The sequence below is a fragment of the Microtus pennsylvanicus genome, chromosome 14, assembly GCF_037038515.1.
Source record: "Microtus pennsylvanicus isolate mMicPen1 chromosome 14, mMicPen1.hap1, whole genome shotgun sequence".
NCBI lineage: Eukaryota > Metazoa > Chordata > Mammalia > Rodentia > Cricetidae > Microtus > Microtus pennsylvanicus.
This window is the reverse complement of record NC_134592.1, coordinates 25111609-25130427: the sequence shown is the minus strand read 5'-3', so window position 1 is coordinate 25130427 and position 18819 is coordinate 25111609. Positions and strand designations below refer to the sequence as shown.

General features: G+C 42.4%; 1 protein-coding gene across 1 annotated transcript in view; it reads right to left on the bottom strand.

Moving 5' to 3' along the window:
* Window positions 1–18819, bottom strand: part of Sel1l (SEL1L adaptor subunit of SYVN1 ubiquitin ligase) — a 51679-nt gene that overhangs the window by 32243 nt on the left and 617 nt on the right. The window contains exons 2-5 of the mRNA XM_075948044.1: window positions 13728–13765; window positions 12501–12732; window positions 2357–2524; window positions 300–405 (exon numbers count right to left, since the gene is read on the bottom strand). Coding sequence (XP_075804159.1) covers window positions 300–405; window positions 2357–2524; window positions 12501–12732; window positions 13728–13765 — 544 coding nt within the window. The remainder of the gene's footprint in view (window positions 1–299; window positions 406–2356; window positions 2525–12500; window positions 12733–13727; window positions 13766–18819) is intronic.

Below are 18819 nucleotides of genomic sequence, written 5' to 3'. Positions count from 1 at the left end.
AAATGCTATAATTCTTTCAGAGAATAACGTTCTAGATGAAAATGTCAAAGTAGAACAAAAAAATTCAACACATCTAGTGACAGTTCCTTTTGTTTATGTCATTTTTGAATTCAGAACAGCGTATTCATTCTTAGTTCTTAGAACCAACTACAATATACTATTGCCATTTTTCTCACTGATCAGTGTTATGGTTAATATGTATAATCTCATCCAAATGAGTTAAAGTCTGCCCAAAACATATTAAGGTTTCCTGCACCAGGGCCTGTGCTGAGAAGAACGGGGAGGACAGTGCGACCTACTCTCTCTTCTGGCTCTTCCGATTGCTTCCGTTCAGTATCTTCATCCCAGCCTGATAAACCATCTCTGCTTCCTGCATCTGTCGTCTTTTCGCAGCTTCTTCTTCAGCTGACAATGAAATGATACACGCATTAAATGAATTTCATTACCTAGTCCCAAGCTCACTCATTGTTTCAGGTAGGAATACATACAGAAAGAACGATCTTTGGCTATTTCCAAACATGACTAAAAATGGCTGAAGTGTGTCCTGTACTGACAGAGTTTAAATAACACAGTCTCTTTTAGCGGCAGCAAGACCAAGGTGCTTTTGAGGATATTTCTCATTAGAGATGATGACTTTAGAAATACAATTAAACTAAAACTTCATATTAAGCTAAGTTCAGCTGAAACAGTAACAAAAAAGCTACTGGAGAAGAACAACCAGAAATTGCTATACTATCCAAAGGTCACATATTGTATATTTACACAATCATTTAATTATATAACTAAAACCTTAAAACTTGGCTTTTACCAAACATAGAAGTAATTTAGTGTACAATGTTTAAGTTCAGTCATTTCTCTCTTCTTTTTCTGAATGGGGTTTCTTATAGCCCAGGCTGGCTTCAAACTCCCAACGTAAGCAAGGATGTCCTTGAACTCTTGAACCTGCTGTTCAGAGTGCTAGGATTAAGGCACGTGCCACCATGCCCAGTGTATGTGGTGCTGGGGACCAATCCCAGGGCTTTGTGCATGGCAAGGAGGCACTGTATCAATCAAGCTTCATCTCCAGCTCAGCTCATTATTTTTCTATTTTTCTTTTTTTTAAATATTTATTTATTTACTATGTATACAATATTCTGTCTGTATGTCTGCAGGCCAGAAGAGGGCACCAGACTTCATTACAGATGGTTGTGAGCCACCATGTGGTTGCTGGGAATTGAACTCAGGACCTTTGGAAGAGCAGGCAATGCTCTTAACCACTGAGCCGTCTCTCCAGCCCCCTATTTTTCTATTTTTCATACTCATTAATATAACACTGAAAAAAAATCACAGAACAGCTGTGGGTTTAAAAAAACTATTTTGCTGCTTGAATGCAACTTTTAAAACAGAATACAGAACTCATCATAAGACAGTGAGAAATGAATTCTTTTTGTAATAAAGAAAAACCTGTGCCGGGTGGCAGTGGTGCACACCTTTAATCCCAGCACTCGGGAGGCAGAGGCAGGCAGATTTCTGTGAGTTCGAGGCCAGCCTGGTCTACAAGAGCTAGTTCCAGGACAGGCTCCAAAGCTACAGAGAAACCCTGTCTTGGGGAAAAAAAAAGAAAGAAAGAAAAAGCAAAAAAAGTCGGACATATTAAACTAGTCATAGTGGCCTGCATTTGAAGATGGCCTATGTTTCATGCTGTTTTAGGAGGCTACAGCCACCATGTTAGAAATGGTATCTGGTACCACACTGCTATGTCTTCCAAACACATTTTTCCAGCAGAGGGCAGCATTTATACACAGGGTGGTTAAACATACTACGTATGTCAAGTGTTACATAAGCATAGCATAGTCCACTCAAAGCCTTTTTTTTTTTTTTTTTTATTTTCAAGACAGGGTTTCTCCATAGCTTTTTTGGTTCCTGTCCTGGAACTAGCTCTTGTAGACCAGGCTGTCCTTGAACTCACAGAGATCCACCTGCCTCTGCCTCCCGAGTGCTGGGATTAAAGGCGTGTGCCACCACCGCCCGGCCACTCCAAGCCTTTTAAAGATGGTATTTTTTGGTGTTCTTCTAACTACTATTAACCTTTGCTGTGATTGTCAGCTTCCATAATTGATGGATTATTTTGTACTAATTAGTTCACTAACCCGCCTCAAGGATTTATAGAACGACTTGTGAATCAAGGAGACTTAATGTGAAAGGCCGAGTGACAGCTTGGAGTAAGTATATTACTGCTCACAGCTCTTAAGTTGTTCTCTAAGGCTGTGAGCATTTCACTGACACTGATCCACGTGGAAAAGGACAGCTAGAAGATGCCTTCCGAATGCTGCCCTAGACATAAAACAGGGCACGGCCCGACGTAGGCAGTACGCACTTTCGCAGAAGCCCCACTTCTCATCTGTCTTGTAGTCATAGGTGGTGGCACACCACAGTCTGCCATCTTCCCTCCCGTCTGACGTGCACTCATCATACTCCTTCTCCAGGAAAAGGAAAGGGAAGTGGCAGGGCTCCCCGTGCGCCGTACCTTCAATGGCAGTCAAAACTGGAAAAAACAAAAAACCAAAAGAACAAGAGTCTAAATGAACACTTTTGTGATGTAGGGACTCAACAATGTCAAGCTTCAGCTATATTAAATGTGAAGGCAAAGGGAGCCAGAGGAGAGCCAGAGCTGTCTGACTGGAAAAGACCTGAGGCCACACCCACTTAGTGAGCCTGGCTGACTATTCACAGGCGTTTAGCTTAGACTTTGAATTCTTAAGATAAAACAGCATGGTTTCAAAGTCTACCAGGAAACTGCCTAAAGGCTGTCCTGAGTCTGAGACTAGAGTCTCAAAAAGCAAAGCAAAGCAAAACTAAACAAAACAACAGACCCAACCAAAGAGCTCTAAGGAGTGAACAAAAACCAAGCAGACATAAGGGAACTTAGGTCTCTACTGCTAGGACAATTTTCCTTTTTTCTGAATGGAGTCCAGCAATTTCAGTTATCTAAAGTTATACCTGGATAATGCTTCCCCAGGCAAAATTCATCATTCACATATTCCTCTGTGAAGCCCTTTGTTAGAGTACTTACCATGTTTACTGAGGGTTTTGTTACTAGCTCCTACTAGACTATTTAATATGGCCCCTGTCATGTCAGATAATAAGTTCAAGAGCTGACAGCTGTTATTTATTCCTGACACCTTCCTCTGAGAGGCTAGAGGCATCTCTCCTTTTTTACAGTTTAAACAAGAGACGCAGCTGAAGATACTAATTTTAGAAACACTTTCAGTAAGCTGGGAGAAAACAATCTTTCACTCAGTGGCATCAGGTAGATGCCACTTATCCTGTAGTGCAAGACCTGCTGCTCTTGCTGCTCAGTCAGCAGCTCCAAGTGTGAAGAAAGGGGATCTGGCAAGCACAGCTGCCATGCATGATTTGCAGGTAAAGGGGCATGTACCTACCTAGACTTCTTTTTCATATGACTCTAAATCACTGGTTCTCAACCTGTGGGTTACAACCCCTTTGGGGAATCAAATGACCCTCCCACAGTGGACACATTATCAGATAGTCTACATATCGGATATTTATATTATGGTTTATAACAGAAGATTAGTTATGAAGTAGCAACAAATATAATATTATGGTTGGGGGTCACGTCATGGGTCGGCATGAGGAGATGCACTAAAAGGTCACAGCATGAGGAAGGCTGAGAGCCACTGTTCTACACCGTTTTCCACGTTCCCTTTTCTATCAAGTATATGAATAATGAAAGTCAACAACTTGCTTCTAAAATAAAGGAATTCTACGATCATGGGGAGGTGGAATATTCCAGGTCCAATGTCAAGGCTTTCCTTCGTCCCCTAGAGCTCCCTTTTCGTAACATCCTTTCGACTGTCAGATAAAATCTCTGACACACATAAACTTAGCAGACCGTTAGCTCGCACAAGCTCAAAAGCTACAAATGCTATCAGATAACATCTGAACCTGTAACAGATTTCTTCACTTTGTTTTCTCTCTCCTAACCAGATAGCCCCATATTATCACCATGTGGTTAAAATAATGCATTGATTTGTGGTTTCCTTTTGTGACTATAAAACTCGATGAGGCCACTTCTACAGGGGAACAACCAGTGCTTCCAGGCCCTGGCCACTCACACCTGGCTTAGAATAAGCTTTCTCCCTCCCTTTGGAAGGAGAGTAATGTTTACAGTCAACAGCAACATAATCCTTTCCATCAAAGCTGGGTGTGTTGGAAGCCACTGCCTATGATTCACCCCAACTAGGCGAAGGGTCCTTCTCTGTCTTTCCCAGAGCAAAGTAGAAACATTTTTGTAACAGCCAGCAATTTACCTTCTCTGAACTTGTATTAGCTGAACAGATCAAGATGGTTATTCTACTGAATTATTATTTCTGTATTTTTATTTTACCATAAGGGAAAATGTGGTTTTTTTATGACATAAAACGACCAGATAGTGTGCAAATGTAAAGGAAACCCAATCACCTTTGCCTACCACTTCAAACTCTTTTTTTTTCAGCTAATCAAGCTTTGTGGAAAATTTGACTTTTCCTTTATATTTGCAAACACACACACACAAAAATGGCTCCCCTGCCCCATACACAATTGATGGAGGAAGGTCATTGGTTAAAAAAATAAAGAAACTGCTTGGCTGGCCCTAATAGGTTAAAACATAGGTGGGAGGAGTAAACAGAACAGAATGCTGGGAGGAAGAGGAAGTGAGCTCAGAGAGATGCCATGCTCCGCTCTCCAGGGCAGATGCACGCGATGAAGCAAGCCGCCAGGTTAGACATGCTGAATCTTTCCCGGTGCTCACAGATTATTAGAGATGGGTTGATTGGGATGTGAGAATTAGCCTGTAAGGGCTAGAGCTAAAGGGCCAAGCAGTGTTTAAATGAATACAGTTTGTGTGTTGTTATTTCGGAGCATAAGCTAGCCATGTGGGCAGCCAGGGTGCTGGGGATGCAGCCCGGCCACTCTTATTACTACACACATTCATGTGACTCACATGTTTATATAAATGTGGTTTATCGTCTACACCTGTTTTGCTCTTGGGAGTGTACAGTTTTGGCACATGTGAGGCCAAGCTGAATAAATGGCTAGTTCCCAGACAAAACACCAAATACCAGGTCTCTCATGAGCTTCCCTGCTAGCAGCGCCTCACGTGCTCCCCCAATGTGCTCTGTGTTTGGGCACTGGGAGGTGTCAAGTGAATCCTATATGAAAATGGGGCCCTGAGAATTTAGGCCCAAAGTGTTCTTCAGCTCCACCTCCCCACAGCAAATACCATATGGAGTTTAAATGACTGGTCCTCCCTAATCCTGGCCCAGCTGCCAGGAGAAAAGACTTAGCTTCCAGTTCAAATAACCGAGACACATCGCCCAAATCTACCTGTGCACACTGGCTGGCTTTTGTTTCGTCTTTCCTATAACTTGCTACATTGTTTAGGTGTTGACAGATTGAGAATTTCTCTCTTCCCAATTTTGACCAAAATTGCTGCAAGTAGATAACATTTTGTGTTTATACATTATGTCTGTCCGTCTGTCTCTCCAGTTCATTTTTAGATGTGTGTGTGTGTGTGTGTGTGTGTACGGGACATGTGCACATGAGTGCAGTGCCTAAGGAAACGAGAAAGCTGGAATTACAAGCAGTTGTGAGCTGCTTGACAAAGATGCTGGCCAGGTTGGCTGCAAGAGCAGTATCTGCTCTAAACTGCAGACTAGGTGCAGACTGGGGCTCTGGTGATGCTGACAACCAGGGAGAGGACCTCAGGCATTCGTGTCTGGTCTCCTCTACTTGGCCACAACGCACCCTTTCCCTTCACTGACTCTGCTTTGAATCCCTTTGATGTGTAAGTGCTGGCCAAGTATTTTGATTCCTTATAACAAATCACCAAACAGTCTTGGGTACCTCGATGCCTTGACCTCTCACGTGGGATTTACTAGAATGGCCAATTCTCCCTGAAACATGCTGTTGCACTGTGAGGGAAGAGAAGGGAAGGGGCAGGGCATGATAAGCCTGGTGCACAGGTAGGTGGGCTATGGAGCCATACGAGGTAGCCACGGAGGTTCTGTGTGTATGAGAGGAAAAGTGACCTGTGGGAGCTTAAAACAAGGGGTTTAACTCTAGGAGAGTTGGCTTGGATCTCCTGACTGCTGTTGGTTTTACTGGCTACAGAAAGGGAAAAAATAAGAGTAGCTTAGTTGATATGAAAAGTTCTGATCTGTCCTCTGATGGGCCTTAAATTCTCCAGGCTGGATAAAGATGCTAAAGTTGACATTGTTCTCTCCTCTAAAAGAGAGCGTGCCTGTGTGTATAGGGTGGGGACAGGATTAAATCAGGCCCCAGGGCTGAGGAAAGATGGCAGCTAAGCCAGACGACAAAAGGACTGCAGGCAGGTTTAGTTAGGTGCTCTCACAGCTGCGGCAGCCTTCCTTTCTGTACTCAGGCCGCTGGGTGTTCTCTGGCTGCTCTGAACTAGTGAGGGTATACCCAAACAGCAGTGAGGAGAGAAATGGAAAAAGGATGTTTAGTGGAGCATCGTTTAGTGCTTAGACATCTTGGATATACGCTAAAAGTTCATACAAAATATTAAGTACTTACGACTTTATAAATGCTAGAGGTATCACTGTGGTCAAGAGAAACTGAAGAAAAAATATGTTACTGAGACAAAACTTGGTTTTTCCCAGCAGCACAGGCTGGAATTTAAACCCTGAGATTGGTAACAAGACAGACAGAGATATTATGTAGAGTTCAAAAATCAGGTTGTGTTTGCTAATTCATTCCTGTGAAAGCTGAAGTCTGACTTTTCCCTCCTTCCCTCCTTTTTTAGTGACTAGGGTCTTACTGCATAGCCATAGCTGGCCTGGAGCTCACCATGTAGACCAGGTCTGTCTCTTCCTTCAGAGTGCTGGGACTGAAAGCATGTCACCAGAGTTGATCAAAGTCTGATCTCTTAGAGGCACATGATTTTCCAACTTGAATATATTTTGAGTAGGCCAGTTAGGATTCTAAAGATTGACTAGATAAAAAGGGCTTAGGAAAGCCTGGCTTATTCAACTCCCTGGTCCTGAAGCACCTTGCTTCTGAGGCTGCTAACATCTGGCCTTTTTTGAGCCCTGGGTTTACAGGCCTTAATTGCCTGAACTTGATTCTGAGCCAAAAGTCAATACTGCCTGGGACGGGCTTGCAGCGCCAGTGGGAGCTGTGCCGCATTCAGAGCAGGAATGAGCTCAATGAACAGCACTGAGGCTCCTGCAGGCACACATTTAGGACACTGCTCAGGGCCCACAGCTGTGAAAAAGTCTCCTTTGGGAAGACTGGTTGGCCTGAATGGCCACATTCACATGCTTGCAGAGGAGGGCTCATTCGGTGCTGAGACCCTCTAAAATCCAGCTCCCGACTGGCTTGTCCACTTCTGGTATAGACAGCACTGTGAACTTGTGATTACTGGTCCAAGTTACAGGTTTGGAGAATGTACATAGCAGAGACCATGATCCTCTGGCTCACTCTAGGCAGGCCGACCTGATTCCTGCTGAGCAAGTCTCACTGCTGCTGACCCTTGGGCTTCTTCCCTGCAGTGTGACGCAATGACTGATGACCCACTTCCTGCTGCACACAGCTCAGGGAAAGCCTCTGAATGGCTGATAAATGAAGAACGATCAAGGTGAATGTGTAAGAGACTACATGGATTTATTTCCAGAGTGTTTGAAAACTGAGGATTTTGTTGTGTTCAGTTTCTGGGCACCGTTTTCCTGGCAAAGTTATACAAATGTTTTTCTGTACTGTTCTGTGCCTCTTCCATAGAACCCTCCAGACACATGCTACAGATGAAATTAGGGAATGGATGAAAAAAAGGTGTACTTAGGGTTTCTGAATGAAATTACTGATTTTCTAACCAAATAAACTGAAACTCCTGCATGGAGGAGTCAGAGGGAGCAGAGGGCATTCATGATCTCCAGAAACTGTTTCTAGAAGCTGCTACTCCGTCCTAAAGACAGGCTAGCTATGAGAAGGTGGTAGGTGACCCAAGGTTTCATTTCCCACACAGAAATCTTCCAGATCCTTCTCTGACTCATGGGCAGATGGACTGGGTTATCGACGGTATAGCCAAACCTCCTAGCAAGTCCTCTGAAACCAAGGGCCAGACTAGGAAGGCGAAGGCAAGCCACCATGGTGGAAGGACAGTCACACTGTGCCACTTAATGCGCTTCATGCTTAACAGTCCATTGTCAGGTCTGTTTCCATGGATGTCTCACAACACTGCCTCAACCCTGAAACGTTGCCGGGTCTACCTCAACCTACTAGACTGTAAAACTGTGTCTGAACTGACGCTTTGGGCCAGGTTAAAAAGCAAAAAAGTTAATATAGAAACTGAAGGAGGAAGCTACCTGGCTTTCTAACAGATCTATTACAACTAATAGCATTTGCTGTAGTTCACTAAGAACAGAACTCCTAGGGAGTAAAGCAGTAGTCTGGCCTCACCATCGCTGGATCTTACTAATAACACCTCAGATCTACTGATGCCATTGGCCAATGACCACAGAGGTGAAGACTGAGCGGAGAAGAATTAGCGTGTCAGCCTAAATTCTGTCCTTGAAAGGGTCTGCTGACAAAGGCTGCCCTTAGCTGGCATGTATGAAATTACTGATTTCTGATGAGATCCCACCATCCCACCTGCTCAGAGTGGCTCACTCAAACTATACAAACAGTAGGATTCATAATGAACACGCGCATTCTCTCTGCGTGCCCACAATTTTGGTATATGCCAGGTACGCGGTTGCCACCTTGCCCAGCTCCCAATAAAAAACTTCAGGTACTGTGTCAGCCCCAGCCTAAGTTATTCTGAGAAATGCTAATGCTTGCTATGTTACTATAAGTGACTGCTGGAGGGTTAGGTGCACCTGGAGAGACATCCCTGAGAGAGGACCCTTAGAAGCTCCCTAAGACTACTCCATTTCATGTACTTCTTCCTTTGCTGATTTTGATTTGCATTTTAAAATTAAAATTAATTAATTGGGGGAGAGGCACATGCATGCCACAGTGAGTGTGTGTGTTTGTATAAAATTAGTTTATTGGAATATACCTATGAATACATCTACATGCTTAAGTCCTTAGATTCTTCCTAGTGAATTACTAATCCGGGGGCTGTGGTCTTGCTAACACAGTAGGAAACATTCAAGGAGAGGTATGAAGGCAAATGTGGCTGGGGTCATGTGGGAGAAGGGCGCAGCAGAAGAGAAAGCTGGAGGGAGGTGAGAAGTTTGGATTCTAAGATGACAGGAACCCAAGAGCATGAGCAGAAAGTTGACTCTGCCTGCTGTCAAGGACTGACTTTAGAGAAAAGAGCGAAAGCCTGGGCCGCAGGGGAGACTCTTACCCTTGGGTGGTGCAGAAGCTGCTGCACAGAGTAGTTGAAGGGGAACAGAAATTTGGTGTTGGGTTTGTTCAAGGGGGTGTAGAGGGCACTTTAAGCTTTGAGGGTAACCTGTGGAAAGGCCTAGGACACAGACTGCACTGCGTGCAAACTTGGGGGAACATTCAGAAGAGGGTGTTCTAGGGAGAGCTGCAGGTGAGAGCACAGAAGAGGTGCTGTCATGCCAGATTCTGTGAATCATGCCAACAAGTGTGTGCCTCACTGCAGAAGGCATGGGAGGCAGTGCTGTACATAAGGAAGCAGGGTCAAGTCTGAAAGTTAGGAAGATTAACACAGCAGGAACATGAACCAAAGGCTGACAAAAGGAACAACTTAGAGGAACAGTAACAGAATCTAATTCTAATGTAGTTGAATGGAACACACAAATCCACGCAAACTTATGCAATATATATTACATATTAAATATGCATAAGTGCATACTATTTTGTGTATTATGAATAAATTAAAAATCAATCAAAATCATTACTGAAACAAGCTGAACAGGTGAATATGTTTATAAAGTTGCTGGTAAAGCCACCCACAGAAAATTGCATAAGAAAGAGATAGTTATAATACTATTTCAAATCCCTAATAAATACATCCTGGAACCAAAAAGAATCAGAAATCCTTATCTGCTATGTCTTTTCACTGGCGTAAAAGAGAGACTTGGTGAGAATTCCTTATAAACACGATAGTGACAGACTGGCCATCAAGTATGTTAAAGGTCCAGAAAGTTTCACAGTACTGACTTCTGGCACATTTTAGCAGGATGGACTTGGTCTGCCCAGATGCTCATTTACACAAGCCTCAAATGTATGCAGGCCCCACTTTCTAGAGCAGTGGTTCTCAACCTTCCCAATGTACAGTTCCTCAGGGTGTGGTGATACCCAAACACAAAATGATTTTCACTGCTACTTCATAACTGTAATTTTGCTATCGTAATGCTAAAAATATCTGACATGCAGAATATCTGATATGTGACCCCTGTGAAAGGGTCATTTGACCCCCCCAAAGGGTTGTGACCCACAGGCTGAGAACTGCTATCCTAAAGGATATCTCAAATTTTATTATCAGAGAATGAGCAGGAGATAGCTAACCAACACAGCTCTTTTCTGTGGAAGTGACAATTCACAGTGTCCCTTGGAGTCTAGTACAGTATGACCTGGCTAGAGCCCATTCTGGATGGGGCAAAGAAGGCGCTGCAAGGAGCCCTGGTGTCATGGACTTGTCTTCGTTTTCTGTGTCTTGTGGCAGCTGACTCTGAAAATATGCACCGTGTCTGGCATTGGATAAGAACTCGGATTCTTAGAAGTTCAATTTGTCAATCAAACCCTTTTCATTATCTTGCCTGTAATACTTAATTTGCACTAAGTTTCCTAAACTTATCTACTGAAAAGGCTCAATAGCCTTGGTGCCTAGGCAGGGTCTAACTCGTGAAAATGAATCTAGGTTTTCTGGAGAAATGACTAAAGTTAACCTTTAGGTTAGGAAATATACTGAGTTTGAGACATACTATTCTGCCTGAAACGTTATGAAAGATCACCAGAATCCAGTCAAAAGGACAAAGGCATAAACTAAAGGTGTTCTCAATGGACAAAAGTAAGATACTATTAGCCATAAGAATGGCTGTACAGAGTGAACTGGGAATAACTAAAGGTCATGGGTTTGTCATGAGGTGGTTGTATGTAAAAAGCCTATTTGTTCTTCCTCTAAGTTTCTTCACATGCAGTTCCTAGAATCTTAGATTCTCTTGGAGACAGAGAATTCCCTTCTATATACCAAAGTCAGTGCGAGCCAGGGCTCCTAAGTTACCAAACTTCCATAGGAATCCAAAGGACTGAGTTCCAAGAGGGTCTCAACAGCTGCGAGGATGGAGGTTCCCAGAGGGTGGTGGACCCAGAGGGGCAAGGAAGCTCTGCTTCTCCTCTACCTCAATCTACGCACTTCCCATCCAACTCTTCAGTGCCGTCTTTAACACAGTTTGTAACATACTTCATAACAGATGGGTAAACACGATCTATTCCCGAGTTTTCTGAGCTGCTCTAACACATGAAGTGAACCTAAGGATGATGTCACGGGAACTCTGGCTTGCAGATCATCAGAAGCACAGGCAACTGGCATGTGAGCGGGGAAGGGGGCATTCCTGTGGGGCTGAGCCCTCAACCTGAGGGATCCGATGCTATCCCTAGGTAGAATGACAGAACTGAGATAAAACAGTGCGACACCCACTGCAGAATTGCTTGTTCGCTGTGTGGGGAAATACTGACCAACCGGCGAGCATATGAAAATTACCTGCACTGATCTTTTTTTCTCTATATTCTTACTAATGCTCAAAAACAAAGAACTTCAAATTGTATATATATGCCCGGTGAAAGCTTGTCAGAATATTCTAGGATAATGTCGAACATTATTTTTAGTTGATGGAATAAGGCGCTTTTAATTTTTGAGAAATGATTTTTCTATCAATGAGTACGGTAGAGTTTCACTTGGGATTGATTCCTGACTGTGGCTGGAATTGAAGCAAGTGCTGCTGTGGTCAACTGTGAAGTAAGAAAGTAAATGGCAGAGTGGACGTTACCAAATTTTAAAAGGACAGACACTTACCCCACACACTGTTTTAAGGTCAGTTTTGAACATAAAGCTGTGAAGCTGGCTCGGGTGAGAAGATGATTAGGGTTCAGTTTCAATGGGAGAGGGGAAGACCTAAATCAGATTACCTAGGATGACTGAAAACTTACAGGATGGTGAAAATGGCTGTAAAAACTCTAACAAAATTTGCAAACACCTTGGAAACTCTGCTTCTTTTTTTCCCTCCCACCTTGGCATATAATTTCAATTTTTTTAAAAGAATTTACATGCTAGTCTACAAATATGCCAAGATATTAATAGAAAATACTTGCAATTTTATCAATGAATTTAGGTCATGTAATATCAAACCACAGTGAATATCTGATTGGCTAAAACCTTGAAAACCCTACAAACCACACTCTGCTCTTTCTGCGTGATTAACAATCAGCGAGATCAGCTCTAGCATTTGTCTAGGTTCCCTAGCTTTAAAGTTCCAGGAGTCTCTTTCCGACGTCACGTGAAATCAAAGTGTCATGGTTACCTGGCTTCCTGGCTCTCTTTGCTTCCTCATAGCTCTTACTGCTTAGATTTGGAGAGTCTACAAAGCTGATTTCTTCGGTGGCACTGCCTTCCTCCTCCATCTTGGGGCCCTCTTCCTCATCCTGAAGAGGGGACTCCACCTCTGGTTCCTCAGAATCAACAAATATCTGCCCAGCAACCACTCTGCCTGTGGTGGTGTGGTCCTTCACTGACTCATCTGCCGGCAAAGAACTCTGAGAAGAGAAAATGTTTTTGTTACTCATCATCTGTACGACTTCCCCAATCCAATCTGACCGCTGCTCTGATAGGTGTCTACAGGTGTCTCCTTCAGTTCTGAGGCATGCCAAGCTCCACCCGGCTATAGGCTCTGATGTGCTTATCCGAGCTGGGGCTGCAACTAGCTTTGAATTCCAATTCAGATGTTACTTTCCCATTAGCCTTCTTTAATCCCGGAAGAAGGGGCTATGCCCTTCCTTACGTGCACTCCTCCTTTATCCTTGCCCTTGGTAACTCTGTATTATGACTTCCTGTTTGGATCTCTACTCTGTCTAATCTAGAGATCTGTGTTCAGAACCAGCAGCCCTCCCTGGGTATGTGAGAACCGGCTATACTTATGCAACCCATGAGGACATGCATTTCCTAATCTGTTTAGGTGGAACAGATGGCATGGTGATACGGTGATGTGTACTCTCAATCCCAGCACTCAGGAGACAGAGACATGGACCTCTGTGAGTTCAAAGCCAGCCTGGTCTACACAGTGAGTTCCAGGTCAGCCTAGACTGTAGAGTAAGACCTTATCTCACCAAACAAACAAACAAGCAAACAAACAAAAAAGTGCGCACCTGCAACGCACTTGGGAGGCAAAAACAGGAAGACGGAAAATTGTAGGTCACCTTCAGCTACATAGTGAGTTTGAGGTCAGCCTGAACTACATGAGACTTTAGAAGAAAAAAAGGGTATAAAATCCATCTTTCTTTGGGCACTAAAAATGCTGTCTCTGTGTGAGTGTCTACTATCCACACACAATATTCAAATTTAAGATGAAAGTGATCCTAACAGCCAGCACCCCTTAAAGAAATTTTCATTATTCTTATACAGTTTTTTTTAAAGAAAAGAGTTAGAATTAATATAGGTATCATCTTTAATTGAATTTGTGACTCAGAATTAGTATGCCCTTTCTAAAGTGTATAACTCCTTTAGTTTGTTCAGTGAAAACCTTAGTACCTACCTTGGAATCTATGGATTCATCCTGGTTACTTTCGTCATCTGCAAAGAAATTTTAAGACAAATTATCTTTTGTGTTGGGAACTATAAGCATTAGAAAGTACACAAAAGGCCCATGTGTCCCTATCCAAGAGTCCAAGTATTTCAGGAATCCTATGTGAAAAAATTGGAGGGGAAACAAACACACAACAGATACTAGATAAATGAACCCACTTTATTTATCTATTTATTTAGGGTCTTTGAGACAGGGTTTATCTGTAGCCATAGCTGTCCTGGAACTCACTCTGTAGACCAGGCTGGCCTCAAACCCACAGAGATCCGCCTCTGCTTTCTAAGTGCTGGGATTAAAGGCCTGCACCCCTCCCATCTGGTTAATCTAGATTATTTAAAAATTGATTGTATTCAAAGATTTCACAAAAGATTAAGGGGAAAAAAATCCCTCTTCATCTTCCACATAGGAAAACCAGAAGGCTCCCTTCCTACTCCCCCAAACCAGCCTCTTGTTCATTTTCCATCTCCATTTATAAAAATGAAGCTCTAATTTCATACTCCAGGTTTTTAGCTCTTTTGTTTCTCTGCTGAGGATCTGGAGCTACTGTAGGTTATTTTAACTCAGAGCAGGATTTCGTTGTTTCACTAATTTCTTCAGCCCCAAGATAACAACAGCTTCTTAAGAGGTGTGTGTGAGAGAGGGAGGGAGAGAGGGAAGGGAGGGAGGGAGAGAGGGAAGGGAGGGAGGGAGGGAGGGAAGGGAGGAAGGGAGGGAGGGAGGGCAGGAAGAGAGAGGAAACTTGAGTGCATGTGTGTGGAGATGGCTCAGTGGTTAAGAGCCCTGGCTGCTCTTGTAAAGGACTCAGGTTTGGTTCCCCACGTCACATACTGGCTGACAGCCGACTGTGACTCCAGTTCCTGGTGAATCTGACACGCTTTTCTGGCCTCCATGGGCACTGCACACACATGCTGCACTGACACACATGCAAGCAAAACACTCATCCACATAAAAAGAAAAGCAATAGCTTATGGTTAAGAAAAACCAATCAATGACTCCAGCCATTATTGACAGCTTGCTTCTGAATGCACAAAGATGGTTTAGCTTTCTCAGAAATTATATTTTCTATTATCCTTTCCATGGTTTTTGGCTGTTTTCACTAGTTTTAGTGCCTGTTTATAGTGCTATCTAGAGAAACAGGCAACAACTCAATGCCAGGTGCAAGTACTTGACCTTCATAATCACTGCCAATGTAAAGACAAACAGCGACATGATCTTCTGTTTCCTTCTTTTTAAAAAATGGCCTGATTTTACCCTGAATGGGGCATTACTATTCCCGTGCCCATAAACTATGAGAAATTCACAGTGGAATTTTATAGAACCATTTTTTACTGGAAAATGTGGCAGTACTTTATTTCTGATGGCTATACCATAAAGGTTTGAACTTTCGACAACTTAGTTTGCAGTATTTGTTTTGCATATCTGAGAAGAATAAGTCTTCCAGTGAAGTTATGCTTCATGTATATTTCCAATTCAAAAGAAATAAGTAGAGTATAGTCACTATATAGATTCACCTGCTTTAAGAGGGCCTTCAAATGTTTTACTTCTGCAAGTCTGAGGTAATGGTGGCGGGGATGGCATTTCTTAGTCCCATAGTGCCCATGGCGTTTTGGTAGTGGTCCATGAATTAACAATCATCCTCCCTCCTAGCTTTTTGAAGATCTAAATGGTTCAAATACTATCCTTAGTATTATCTCTTGCTAAGGGAAGGAAATCCATATTTATTATGTATCAACGTTGTATGTATTAATGCCATTTGTTAATCACAAATACCAACTATTTAGTACCTGGCCTGAAGAGCAGGCACCACCTGTGCAGATTTGTCTAGGATTTGTCCCTACACACTAGGCCTCTGGACCGGCTGCAAGTGCAAATTAGTCAGAAACATAGAAATGAATACAAATGACACGCATCTGAATCAGAGATAACAGCAAGGCGCTGGAGGAGCAAAGTGTGTTGTTCGGCTCCAGGAGAAAGGATTTGTGTCATCAGGGTGGTTTCATGTGGATTGCATCATTCTTTCTTTCACTAAGATGACTTGGTCAACAAAACAGTTTTCTCAGCTACTAAACAGGAAAACATACTCCAAACAGTAGCTTTAAGGATAAGCTAAAGTTGTTTTCTCTTACCAGCTGATATTTACACGTACCATCTTTAAAAAGGTTGCTGGTAATGTAAGTGACTCTTACGTACTCAAGCAAAATCCAAGACACTGACATTGTGCATAAGTAGGAAGGGCACAGCAATGCCTGAACCAGGCCTTGCATTTATCAGCAACAGATACAAAGCAAGAAGAGAAAAAAATGCCAAAGGATTTAATGACGAGTTCCAAATGTCTCGTTTACCTGTATCACATCTAAAATGGAACTGCTTTAACTAACTGTACAACTTCCCTTGAAAAACAACCCATGTTCATTTTTATTATACGGAACTGCACACGACCAGGGATCTTCTGCCGAGGAAAGGGGATCACTACATTTTCATTTTCCTATGTGTCATGTATATTAAACAGATTAGTTCACCTCCAAACACAAAGAGCCGTGAGTTCAGTGAAAAGGGAACAGCCACCCTGCTTCTGCTTTGCTTGACACGGGTGCAGCTCCTAGCAAACTCCTGATCCTAAGTCACCCCAAATCTGAGGTGTGGAAAGCTGAGACACACACAGCTCAATAGGAAAAGCCTGCTCAGCCTCTATTTTCTTAGTCTGTCAAAAGGGAACACCACAATGTGCCTGTTGATTCACACTGATGGTGCGAGGAGCAACTAGAACACTGAAATTAAATACCCCCCAGCCATCCCGAAGATGCTCTCTGAACTTCTGCATTAATACAACTTAGGTCAAATACCTGGCAGTGTTGCTAATGGCAAGGCGGTAGGCAGTCCTCTTAACCTCTCAGTCTCTCCTCACCCTGTCTTAGACTGAACCCAGGCCACCCCAGTGACACTACCAATAAGGTTACGCTCCCAGCGCCACCAAGGCCATATTTCTAAGTGAGAGAAAATTAAGGAGAAATAGCTTTTTAAAAACTCTCCTCTCAATTTACTCATTTACAAGAAAAAGGAAGCATTTCTAATACGAGAACCATGCTTTTACATGTCTCTAAGCCAACATGTTAGATGAGGTTTACTAACAATGATGGAATAAGGGCCAGCTTTATTGGTTAATCAGAGCCTATGTGGTGTGGTTGTTAAGTTCAACCTGCCCTGGGTAACATTAATATTAAATAAAACATGATCATAAAAACCTGATTTTTATGAAGAGCTGGGCTTTAAATCACAATCTCAAAAGTGAGGCAAAAATCCTATGTAAATAAGCAACCAAATGTATAGCATGAGACCTGAAAAACCCAAGTATTTAATTTATAAAGCTTCATATTAAATATGATATTTGAACTTCATGTGAGCAGAGTAGAGCTATCTTTTGATATACACAGATGCCTCAGTCCAGGACACCTCATGATGTCCTAATCCTAGAAATCCCTTACATAAAACAGAATTTACAGATAACTTTCATCCCTTCTTACAAGGTAAATGTTAAACAATTAGTTATTACATTGTCTAGGAAGTAAGGATTGAAATAAGAAGTCCACATGAACACGATACAACAATTTAACCCCAAAAGCAGGCTAAACCTGACAATGTGGAACTTGTGGATCAGCAGGGTCCACTGGCCTTCACCTAGCTTTCCTCATGCACGTTTATACTGTTGTTCTGGCTAAGTTTTCACCTGTACCACAGAAATGCATGGCTGTCACTGTGATGGAAATCAGAGCAGACATTTTCTAAACTCTGTACTCCACTTATATCAACACAAGCTGAAGATTTAACACTTGAGTGCTAAGTACTTCAGCATAGCTCTCAACTGGTTATTGTTGCCAATGCCAAGAGCTCAAAGTACACACAGCACAGTCGACGGAAGATGTAGGAAAAGCTGTTATGTTTGAATGTTCTTTAGGACGTAGGAAAAACTGTTATGTTTGAATGTTCTTTAAACTCTGCAAAGTGAATTTCAGAGGGATATATGCTATGTTGTTTAATTACTGGAATCTTCAAACTTCAGGGTGAAGTATCATACGGCTCCTTCACATACAGGTATGTGGTGTATTGTAGAGCTAAAACTGTATTATTAAGAAAACCTGAGGAGGAATTCAGTTGCAAAAGGTCCACAGTCCACAGGGTCTTTACCCAAAACATGCAACAGCTCCACTTCATACTTCTTTTGGACAGTAACTGCTAAAATTTCTGCTGGAGTCAAGTACTGTACAGTCTTTAAGGATTTGATTAATCAACACAAATGTCACCTCAAATGGAGCAGACTCGACCTCCAGAGCGATGCAGGCAGTAAAGTGATTACCATATGCTCGCCCCTTTCGAAGTGGGATCTAGAACTCACCACCCATGGGATTCTGATTTAACTCTCTAATTTTAGAAGTAGGGTGCTGTTATGGCTTTCATTTACAACCAGGACAGGGAATTTGGGGATTCAAATAACCATCTGGAAAAATGTCTGTTGTTAAAAAAAAAAAGTTGACATTTATATTTTCAGTGTTCCAGAAAAAAAAATGTAAAGCCATCCAACAGCTGTCTTGTTAAATGGAACTGACTAAAATCTCAAAGTCTTTCTGTAGTCAATGTCTACCAACACCTAAGACATTCTTAGTATGTTTAAAATAAACATATTTAAGATAGTAACTGTTCTGATATAGGCAGAGCAAAACATTCACGAGGAAAATCCTTTGCAAAGAGGTAGTATAAAGTCAGCCGGGTGAAAAATCAATTAATCACACGGATTTTTGTACCTGCAGGAAAAGGCTAAACTATTTTCTGTTCATTTTGAAAGAACCAAGTCTCTCTCAAAAATCAAAAAAAAAAAATTCACTATCAACAAATTCAGAAACACCATGGCAGAGGTCACATTTTCCCAGGAAAGTTTATTTAAGGGGGGGGGCGAGAATGACTACAATTATATCAGAGGTTTTCCTTGTAAAAGACCAGACTAACAGACCAGGTGTTGAGCAATGCCTCTACGCCACTGTCAACATCCTAG